The sequence below is a fragment of the Lontra canadensis genome, unplaced genomic scaffold, assembly GCF_010015895.1.
Source record: "Lontra canadensis isolate GAN:19392208 unplaced genomic scaffold, GSC_riverotter_1.0 scaffold38, whole genome shotgun sequence".
Classification (NCBI taxonomy): Eukaryota; Metazoa; Chordata; class Mammalia; order Carnivora; family Mustelidae; genus Lontra; species Lontra canadensis.
Window position 1 is genome coordinate 2,980,514 of NW_022631032.1, and position 11,626 is coordinate 2,992,139.

Sequence of the window (11,626 nt, forward strand, 5' to 3'; positions counted from 1 at the left end):
TTGATAAAAAAGAAAAAAATTGTTAAAATGTTTAAAAAGAGGACAGTAATTTTACAAATAGAAATTGAATTTATTTGGAAGACAAACACAGTCCTGTATATTTCAGTATCACTTAATGGCCCTAAATTATTAGATACAGTTTTATTATCTACCCATCCAGAGTTATATTGGCTCTTCTACAGAGTAAGGTTTGGTTATGTGAAAGCATAACTTAAGCTTGGGGTATCTGGGTGGCTCAGTCAATTAAGCATCTGCCTTCAGCTCAGGTCATGATCCCCAGAGTTCTGGGATTGAGCCCCACATCAGGCTCCCTACTCAGCGGGGAGTTGCTTCTCCCTCCCCCACTGCCCCTCCCCTAGCTTGTGCTGTCTCTCTTGCTCATTCTCTCTCAAATAAATAAATAAAATCTTAAAAAAAAAAAACTTCATATCTTATATGATAGAAATGAATATAAAATACTTAATGCTTTAAAATACTTTTTTTTTTTTTTGCTTTAATATATTCTTTCTTTTTATTTCCATCTAACAGCTTTGTCTTTCTCTTATTTTTCATAGGCTTTGGTGAAGCATGTCCAGTCCAAAGGATACCCAAATGAACGTTTTGAACTTCTCACCAACTTCCCTCGAAGGAAACTGTCTCATCTGGACTATGACATTACATTACAGGAGGCAGGCCTTTGTCCTCAAGAGACTGTCTTTGTACAGGAAAGAAATTAACATCATGGCCTGACCTCTCTCAGCTTACCCCTTTTTTCCCTTTCCTGTGAGATACCGTGTCACTAAGTATGCATTTTGGCTCATAGGACCATAGAGCCAAAGTTGGGCAAGCAAGTCACCTGCCTTCTCTTTTATTTCTTGCTCTCTCCTATGTTCATTCTCTTTTCCCTCCTTCCCCCACCTTTTCAGTCCTCTTCTGTTTTCTTCTTTTTCCTACTATTCTTTCTTTCTTACCTAATCTGGTGACCAAATGGAAGTGTAAGGATTAGACCTCCTAGTACTGGCAGCAGGAAATGTGTGTTCCAATAAGTGGTCTCTTGCACAGCACTTTTTTGGGATCAAATGATGATGTTACTCCTCAGACTCCATTGGTAAAGGAATGGCTAGATTCAGAATAAGAACAACCTCCCTTTTTTGTAAGCCCCATTTTTGGTAGGGAAAAGAAATTCTATAACACATGTTTTGTTTTGTTGTTCATGTAAGAAATATCACGTGACAAAAATATCTAGGTCTGTTTACATGGAAAAAGCATCCCTTATAATTATTGCTCATTGTACTTAAAATTTTTTTCAATGGATTCACATGTTCCCAGCTAGAATTATTTCCATGGTATGTGTTATTGGCAGAATAAGTGTTAAGTGTAGAGTGAGTAGTGTGGGGTGGCTTTCAGTATCCTAGCCTGAAACAGCTTTCTTCATTATTACTTTATAAACTCTATTGATCCTGCTAGTCCTGAAATGGACATTTAGTGAGGCTATTGTGGTGATTGGGATAGGAAGGTACTTGCTGTTTTTGCCAGTACAGCATATTAGTTCCTTTGGCCCTTCCATTGTTTGGGTCCACAGGTGATCTATGGGAAGGCAGCTGTTCAATAATCATGCAGTACAATGGCTTGTAGTTGTAACCACTGTGGTTACTGATTGTCCTATGTGTTTTAAGGCATACTTATGTATGTCCTGGGGGAAAAGATGCAGCTGAGAGTTGCTAACCATGTTCCTACGGTTAGAAAGAATAATTCATTTTTTTACCCCTGGTTGGAATAGTTTCTAAAAGGCTCTGGTGAGTGAATGAACTTAATTCCTCTACTCTTTTCTTGCAAAAGATATCAAAACTGAAAGCCTCTGTAAGGGGAAGACCTGTAAATTCAGTTGATAAGACCACATTTAGTAAGGGAGGTAGAAAAGATTATCAGCAATCTTCAGATGATATGGGCTTTTTCTGCCAACAAAGCCACAAACAAAATGTAGTTGGTGAAAGCTTTTTTCAGTATTATTTAGAAGAGGCCATCCTGAATCTATATAATACTGTTTGACTTCTCACCTTCACTGTATGCCCAATTCTTGTTTCGAGCTTTAAATAGAGTCCTCTGAAGGAGTAGTAATGATCCTGGTGGCAAAAATCAGAACTTTAACCTTGTGATATAGAATGGGCCTATTTTGTCAATTGGGGATTTGGATCAGTTGTTTCTTCTACTTGAGGAACATAAATTGCTATTGCTCAGAGACCTTTATGTTCCCATCTACTTTAAGATCATTCTCTTGGCAACTAGGGGATTAAAAAAAAAGACGGTTATGTGTTCCTAGTACACAATTAGAGAATATGGTTTCTAATGGTTGGATTTAGAGGGACCCTTCCTAAAGAATGAGTTATGTATCTCCTCAAGGAAATCATGGAAAATTCTGTTTATTCTCCAGTGAGTCCTTTTGAATTAATGTTCTTACATTTTTTTCTAAGTCTGTGTAAGTGCTTATGTATAAGTATATAATTGTATAAATATTTATAAATATATTTATATAATTACAATTTCATTTATACCTTGAGTCAAAGTTCTCTCTTTAGATTGGTGACTGAATAATACCATTTTGGTGTTTTTTCATAGGCTCTCGAGTCACTAGCAGCTTCTGATTTATTGAGGAAACATGGTTTTCACGTTAATTCCTCAATTGTATCTCTGAACTTGGATAATATACTTGCTATCTGAGGAATAGAGCTTATAAACTAGCAAAGGTCCAGTAGAGGGTTAAAAAACTGTTGGTAGTAGACAAGGTCAGAAATCTAAAAATTCAGGGAGGCACAGGGTAAGAACTGAGGGTATGCCCAGCTTTGGTGCTCTGATGGCACCTATCTCCACTCTCAGCAGAGTCACAGCTAAAGCCCAAATCTGTCAAAAATGTGAAGTCAAGAATTTTCCCTGTGGGACTCTTTCATTCTTTCACTTACTAACTTCTCTTTATAAAGCATATCTCAAGAACCTGAGACATGTTCATTAATGATAGGATGTAGTTCTACCTTTTTGATGTCAGCCGTGGCATATCCATTTCTGAGAAACCAAAGTGACTTTTTCAACTTGGATTACTGTGAGATGACCGAGTATATATAAAATGATTTAAGTAAGCATATCAAAGACTTAGGGCATGAGATACTGATCCAACTTAGATACAGCTGGTGTGTTTAGAGTACAAGATGTAGAGGATTTTATTTTATTTTGAGGCAGAAGTGTAATTATCCTGGGCTTGCTATCGAGGCCTGTGGGGGAGGGATTATGGATTGTACACGGGAAGAGTAAATACGGAGAATTGCTTCACTCATGAACTTAATTCACTAAAGAAGTAAGCTTCCTCCAGTTTGTCTTATTTTCTCTGCAAATTCCTTTGCTCTGTGGAGGAGAGATTTTAAATGAGCTAGTAGGATTGGTTAAAAATAGTTGTTCCTTATAATTATTGGAAACAGCTGGAAAGAAAAGGTAGGGAGGAAAAGGACAAGATAGACTGAGAGTGACAAGAAACAAATACAGGGAGATGGAATGAAAACTAGTAGGGGAAAAAAGTGACAGAAAACACCTTTTGAATTTGATTTAGAAAGGAACCAGAGAAGAGAGAGAACAGCCAAATGGGGAAAGAATGGGGAACTAATTTTGAATAACTAGCATGTGCTAGGTATTTCCTGTACATTTTTTCCTTTAATCTTCCAAAGAACTCTACAAAATGTAAATTCTGTATTCTCCCCATTTTGTAGGTAGGACAAAATTAAAGTTTAGAGAACCTGTTCAGGATGTCACAGCTAGTAATTGGCAAAATCAAAATTGGGATCCAGAGACCATGCTTTTTTCACTCCCTTGCTGTTTCCTACAACAAGGGGATAAGTTTACCCAAAAGGTTATCTTGCTGTTATTTGGCTCTGTAAATTATCATTTGTTTTCATTTCCTTAAGGCTTGTGGGATTTGCACTATATCTATAAATTCTTATTTACACCACTGTTTTGAGGGACTGATTATTGCTTTTTTAAAAAATGATGCACTGATGAAAATGTGAAAGAGAAATATGTGGCATTATTTGCCAAGAATAAATGGAAAGGATAAAAAATAATTTTATCTTTTTTTAACCATTTTTGGGAAAAGATATAGTTATCTTTTCTTTGTCCCTCCCATATCAGATTATTGAACTCTCTGTGTGTATGTTTTTAGATCTCCTATAACATTTTACTTCCTCGACTCCAGAAAGTCGACAAGTATATATTGAGTCCCTTAATCAAGGTTGGAAATATCTTGAAGTCTAATACCTGATTTCTTCTGTTTTATCCAGTTGGAAAGATAGACTACACATGAGATAATCGAAGAACATGTAAATGCTTACCTTTCTGGTGCTGAACTATAATTACAATAAAAGTTTAGAAAGGGGAAAGACTTGTGTAGGCTTTCATTAGGAAAGTCCATTAAATAAATAAATAAATAAATAAATAAATAAATAAATAAAACTGAAAAGTGGCAAACACTGTAGCTCGAAGTTTTTGACTCACCTGTATTCATTCTTCAGTTCCACCTTTTGTAACTACTAGACTTGGGGCATGATGTTTATCAGTAAGGTTACACCCAGCACCCAAGTAGGGAAGGATTATTGACCCTAGGACTAAGATTTTAGCTAGCAAGGATCTCACTTGGACACTTAGGAAAATACCAGAGGAAGCTACTAGCAATTGGAAAGTGGAGGAAAGATTTTATTTCTCTCCCCAGGTACAAATCAGATGTATAAAGGGGCACTATATGTAGGCATAAGTGCACTTGGATAACAGCTCTGCCAGTAATAGAGAATTGGGCTAGATCAATAGTTCTCAGTCTTTTCAAGTAAAAGGGCTTAAAATATTAAAATTTGGCAAGAGTAAGGAGTTGTGGGTTTAAGTATTAATAACATTAAGTCCATAGATGAAGAAAATATAGATGTGTGTATGGAATTGCAGACCCTTTACAAAAACTAGGAACCCACAGATTGTAGATCACAGAATTAGATTATCTTTGAAGTCCTTTCCACTCTAAAATTTTATGCTTCTAGTTTCTCCTCTTTATATTTTCCCTAGACTAATTAAAAATTCTCTTGTTAATCAGTTCCTGTGCTTTTTAATCTGTGTCCAGGTTTTATTTGCCCAGTAACTTAATCTAAACTCACTGTGGTAACTAAAATCTCCAAAAAGGAGAGTATAATAGTTCTAGATCTAGTAATGATCTTTTAAATACATTTCATTAATTTTAAAAACTTCATGCTGTGTTTCTCCCATCCAAGTACTAACCAGGCCCGACCCTGCTTAGCTTCCGAGATCAGATGAGATTGGGCGCGTTAAGGGTGGTATGGCCGTAGACCATGCTGTGTTTCTAATCGGTGTTAAGTATGACTAAAATGTAATCAATGAGAACCAAATATTTCATTGACACCAGAGTTAAATTTTATTTTTACCTGTGTGCTTAAACAAAGCACTTTATTGGCTGAGAAGTTGTTAGGAAATTGATTTATATAAGTTGTAGAATTCACACTTGATTTTGGCAGAAACAACTTTTCAAGATTCAGTTAGGCTGACTTTCAAAAATACTTCTTCTTTCCCAGAGTGTATCTCCATTATGTCATTCATATTCTCTCTCTCTCTCTCTCTCTCTTCCTCTTTCGCTTAACTGCTCAATAGTAAATCATAGGATACAGGTTGATGAATAAGTGATGCCTTGTGTAAAACTAATTGAGGGTAGGAAGAACCAACCCTTCTGATGAACATGGCAGTTTTCCAATATTACAAGCCTTGATGAAAAGGCTACTTAAAGACAGCTGTGTCCTATGAATATTCAACTTCATTGATTTGCCTTGCCTTGACTTGGAACTTGGTATTGCATTGTACACAGTTTAGAGTAGTGGCGAGAATATTCTTTCGTACAGAAAATAACCAACAGAACACCACAGCACTATCTTGATTTCTCCTGTTCTATAGAAATTCAGTAGTTCAGTGATGGTTATTTTGGTCTTTGACTCAACTGTGTGCCAACACTGCTAGAGAGACAGCTTAGAATCAAGAATATTTTTTATAGAGATTATGATACCCCTTGATAGTTTTCCTGTAAAATGAACTTGTGATTAAATTTTTGGATGTGATGAGACCATTAATTAGAAAATCTTTCCTTCCTACTTTCTCTTTTACTTTGCCACTCTCCATTCTTGATTCTTTTGGACATTCATTCACTGAATATTAGTCGTGATTTTTAATGAAATTAGCTATGTTTAAGAAATTCCATTGCTAAGTTTGAATATGTAACATTTAAAAATTTTTTCATTAATATATAAGAGAACAATTTGAAGCAATGTTTTTATAGCTCATTTGCTCTCTCTACCTAAAAATTCTCTTACTCCAAATATAGAATTGCTAGCACCGTGATACCCCTTCCCTTTCTTTGGCCTGCAGAATGCTGTTGAACTATGTAGAATCTCAGTCATTCTCATAAACATAATTTTTGGTTCAAGCCTTTCTTTGCCATATGGTCTCCAAGTAGAGTTGGCTAATCCAATATGAACTACTTCAATAAAATGATTTAACATTTCTGAAAAGTATTTTCAAGAGATGGCCAGATTTACTTGGATTAGAGATACAAATACCAATGGTAGTATTTTGCCCAAGAACAATCCACATTAATCTCTAAATACAAGAGGTTGCCTTGTACTTAACTTGCTGGCCACAAACAGCAAATTTTTGTTGTTTGCTTATTGATATTTTCTGTATAGATATCAAAATGCCCTGAGATTTTATATCCCTTACAGGGTCACTTAAGTTTTCAAATAGGAAGAATAGTCAAGCTATGTGAGACTGAACATTAAAATTTAACATTAAAACATTAAAAGTCTAACTGGGCTACCATGAATCATTCATTTATAAGATGTGGTAAATAAAATGGGAAGCATTTCAAATCACTGGATAATTCAGACCTGGAATTATTTTCCTTTTCTTAAAATCTTTTTTATTTGCTTTTTGCATGGACTCAGTATGAGCATCTTAACTGAAAAGGGAGAGATTCTTGATCTGGAGCTATTTCCTGCCATTCTGCTTTTTTTTCCTTTTGTCAAACTTGATGGCTTTAGAAGAATACAGGTCACTAGGGTCTTTTTCAAATTAGTGACATTGGAATGCTGATGCTCAGTTGGGTATCTTAATGTTTTCAACAAAATGGATTGATAGTATGTTTTTCAGATTTCTGTGTTCTTAATAATGGAAAATATCAATAAATTAAATGGTGTGATTTAAAATATTAAATTAGTTTTTTACCCTAATCATATATGTTCTCAACAATAACTTTTTGATGATTTATTGCCATGTAAGTTAAACTTCACATAAAGTTAATCATTGTCACCAGAAAATCCCCTTTTACCTGCTATTAGAATGAAAGTAGCATGTGACCTCCACTTTCTAGTTAATGAGTGTAGCAAGCTTGTACTGAGGACTGTTTATCTTAACATTTTGGGACTTGGGCCTTGTTACTTTTCTCATGTTTGTCCCTTCAGTTTTGGAAAGGCTATTTAAAACTCTTGCTGGGAAACGGACAGTAAAGCTATGATATAATCCTCTAGTCTTAGATACAGAGAAGTGAGTACCAGCTGATGCTAACGTGATACTTAGACTTTGAGGGGCTCTCATCCAAACTTTGGCATGAATCTGTTAGATACAATTTTTTCACTCCTTTAAAAACTCTTTTCTAGAACAGTTTTCCTTTCGATTGTTAACAACTTCTAAGCATCTGGTGTCTTTTTTTTTTTTTTCTAAACCCTTTAAGAAAAGTCCTTTTTCGAGTAGGTATTGATTGTTCCATGGATACTCTCAGGAGTGTTTGTAGGCTCTGTGCATGCTTTGTACGAGTTCAGTTTGAATAATGCATTTTGAATCACGTGGGATGTCCCGATTCTGGCATGTCCTCACTAATTGTGTTTTTTAAACATTTTTCATGTCATTTTCCAAACCTCACTTGCCATCTTATTCAGAGAGGTTAATCAAGGAATGAAATTTGTTTGGGGAATAGGGATGGGGGTGGGTTGGGGACTCGAGTGAAGTCAGCTTGGGGTGTTTGCTTTAAAGTGTTTCACAAGCAGTTCCTAACAGTATTTAGAGATTCCCTGGGAATCCTTATTCTGGACAAAGTGGTGGTCTTAGTGAGATTTGCATTTTTAATGCAGGACAGGCTCGAGATCTAATCTGTAGTGTAATTTTGTTATTGAATCTAAGAAGATAATGGACAGAGACAGTGCTCCTATTGTAGTGTTTCTAGCAAGTTCTCCCTAAAATGCACATATAGTTCTCAGTTTTCTGGGATTTTAATCCCATGGTGCTAGGAGATAATTGTTTCTGCAGCTCTTCTCAAAAGTGGGAAGAAGGGTTTGGGACCAGTGAGCAAGGGGCAACTGGATCATCCGCTAAATTCTTTTGTTCATAACGCACTAGAGACCCTCCTGTATATCTAGTAAGTGATAATTAAGGTGCTAGGGAAAGCCTTAAATTTGAAGACAAATGGAGGCAGTAGAAAATCTAAACTTGGAGAGGAGAAGAACATGCCGTTAGATAAAGCAGAGCTGTAACTGCTGGCTAAGACTCAATGGAACTTCCACTTGCTCTAAAACCAGGGAAATCTTAGATAACTGGGTGTGGTATATCTATAGGTACAAATACTCTATAGGTAAATATTTCAAAAAAAAAAGAGGGTCTTTCAGTTGATGATCCTCTGGTTTTGGCTGTACCAAATTGTGAATATTCTTGCTGTGTTGTACCCAGTTGCTTTATATTGGTACTGCAACTTGAATGGGGGGTGGGGTGGGGCATTTGGGATGGGGGAGGGAGGGGAATGGGATAAGTCTTTTGAAGACATCAGCTCACTGTGCTGAGAGAGGGACCAAACTCAAGGAAACCTCTGATCTATAAATTCAACTGCTGCATTTTTTTATAAATACATGTAAATGTCCTGTTGTAATATTTGATCTTGGAAATAAAATCAAAAACTTTTCAGTATTAGTTTTTCTTGGTGGTGTTTTTGTGAGATAAGACTCCCTAGATATTATTTAATTAATATAATTCGGGTTTCAAGAGCTTGCCCTCATATTCTCATGTTTAGAACACAAATATTGACATAGGTTAATTTATAGTCGCATTATCAAGAATAATGTTTGCTACTAGTAGTATGTTGAACATTGGTGGTAATTGCTCTGTAAATGTTGGTCACGTCATGAAATCATTAGGTGAGTTAGCTTTTTAGGAAAGTAGGATTCTATAACTTCTATTTGGGCAATTCCAGCATGAAGTCTTTCAGACCAGGAATAATGACTAAGGACCCAACTTTAACAAGTTAAGGAAAAAAGGGATTTTTAAGTTAATGGGAGAAAAGCCAGGAGATATGATTCTATTGTTCTGTAGAACTTGAGATCACTGCCTAGCTCACAGGAATCCCAGGAACCAGTTTATGGAACTGTGCCTCTTCCTCTTGTGGAACTATTCCTCATTCCCATGTTTTAGCAACATACCCTGATGGGACTTGCCATCTTCTTCCAAGACCTTGTCTCCCTGGCCACGTGGATGGGATAAGTACTAAATTGGGCTGAAAGAGTATCTTTCCCATTCCTCCAGCCACAGAATACTTAACCTTAACTAGCCTCTCTATGTGCCAAATAATAGAAATATGGCAATGAGCAAAACATACACAGCCCGGTGCTCAGGGAACTTATTTTCAGTGAATACAGATAATAAAAATGAAAAATATTGAAAAAATACTGATTCAAAGACTATGAAAAAAAATAGAAAAGCAGAGAATTCTTTATTTTTTAAAGATTTATTTCTTTATAAAAGAGTGGGGGGAAGGAGGAGAGGGAGAGAGAGTCTTTTTTTTTTTTTTTAAGATTTTATTTATTTATTTGACAGAGAGAGAGAGATCACAAGTAGGCAGAGAGTCAGGCAGAGAGAGGGGGAAGCAGGCTCACCGCTGAGCAGAGAGCCCGATGCAGGGCTCAATCCCAGAACCCTCAGTTCGTGACCTGAGCCAGAGGCAAAGGCTTAACCCTCTGAGCCACCCAGGCACCCCAGGGAGAGAGAGTCTTAAGCAGACTGCTGAACATGGAGCCCAGGATGGGGCTTCATCTCATCACCCTGAGATCATGACCTGAGCCAAAACCAAGAGCTAGACCCTTAAATAACTGTGCCACCCATTTGCCCCCAAGAATTCTGCTAATAAGATACTGGGGAGATAATATTTAGCCTGAGACCTGAAGGATGCCAAGAAGGTGGCCATACTAAGAGTAGGAGGAAAACTTCCAAGCAAAACAACTACAGAGGCTGGGGAGCAGCACAGTTTCTGATGCATTAGAGGTATTTAGAGAAGGCATGTGGGCCTGGCATGTAGTGAGCAAAGGGAGTGGCATAAAGTGAGGAAAAGCCAGATCATACAAGGCCTTATTAGGCCTTGATAAGGAGCTCAGCTTGTGTTCCAAGTGTAATGAGAAGCCATTATTATGTGGACAGTGAACTGGAGGAGAGCAAGAGTAGAGACGGTTGCAATGATCAAACTAAAACAGGTCATCTGGGCCAGAGAGTGGCAGAGCAACTGAGAAGGAGGGTATAGAGTAGAGATGCATTATGAAGGTAGAAATGGAAAGACTTAAATGTGGGGGAATGAAGGAAAGCACAATCGAGAATGACTCGTTTCCAGCCATGGGAGGTTGCGGTGTCGTTACTGAAGCAGGAAGATGTGATCAGGCAGGTTTGGTGGAGAAGAAATAATTTTGGATGTGTTCATTGTGAAACTTCCAAAGGGTAGGAGTAGTATAGGAAGGTGGACATGTAAGTATGAAGCTTGGAGGAGAGGTAGACTGGAATTAGAGATTTGAAAAATCATCACCGTCACAGATGGGAGTTTAGTCCCCTGAGAAAGAATGAGGTCACCTAGAGAAGGAGAAAGTTAAAGAAGAGAGTCCAGGACCTAGGTCTGGAGATCTGCAACAGAAAGAGGTCCAGTCAAGGAGGTGCAGTCAGTGAGGGAGGAGAAACACCAGAGTGGTGGGCGAGGGGAGTCAAGAGAGCCAAGAGCAAGAATTTCAAAAAGGATCTAGTGGCCAGCTATGTCTAATTCTGTCTTGGGGTCAAGTAAGAAGGACAGTGAAGTGTTTGTTAGATGCACCCAAAACTATAAGATACCTAGGAATAAACCTAACGAAAGAGGCTAAGGATCTATACTCAGAAAACTATAAAGTACTCATGAAAGAAATTGAGGAAGACACAAAGAAATGGAAGAATGTTCCACGCTCCCGGATTGGAAGAACAAATATTGTGAAAATGTCTATGCTACCTAAAGCAATCTACACATTTAATGCAATTCCTATCAAAATACCATCCATTTTTTCCAAAGAAATGGAACAAATAATCCTAAAATTTATATGGAACCAGGAAAGACCTGGAATAGCCAAAGAATATTGAAAAAGAAAGCCAAAGTTGGTAGCATCACAATTCCAGACTTCAAGCTCTATTACAAAGCTGTCATCATCAAGGCAGCATGGTACTGGCACAAAAACAGACACATAGATCAAAGGAACAGAATAGAGAGCCCAGAAATAGACCCTCAACTCTATGGTCAACTAAT

The 11,626-nt window shown here is 37.2% G+C and overlaps 1 protein-coding gene across 3 annotated transcripts in view; it reads left to right on the forward strand.

The window, feature by feature from the left end:
* UBXN7 (UBX domain protein 7) overlaps positions 1–4,082 on the forward strand; it is a 53,745-nt gene extending 49,663 nt beyond the window's left edge. For all 3 annotated transcript variants that reach the window (XM_032869374.1, XM_032869375.1, XM_032869376.1), the window contains one exon: positions 555–4,082. In XM_032869374.1, the coding sequence (XP_032725265.1) occupies positions 555–716 (162 nt within the window). In that variant the 3' untranslated portion in view covers positions 717–4,082. The remainder of the gene's footprint in view (positions 1–554) is intronic.
* Positions 4,083–11,626: the final 7,544 nt, after the last annotated feature.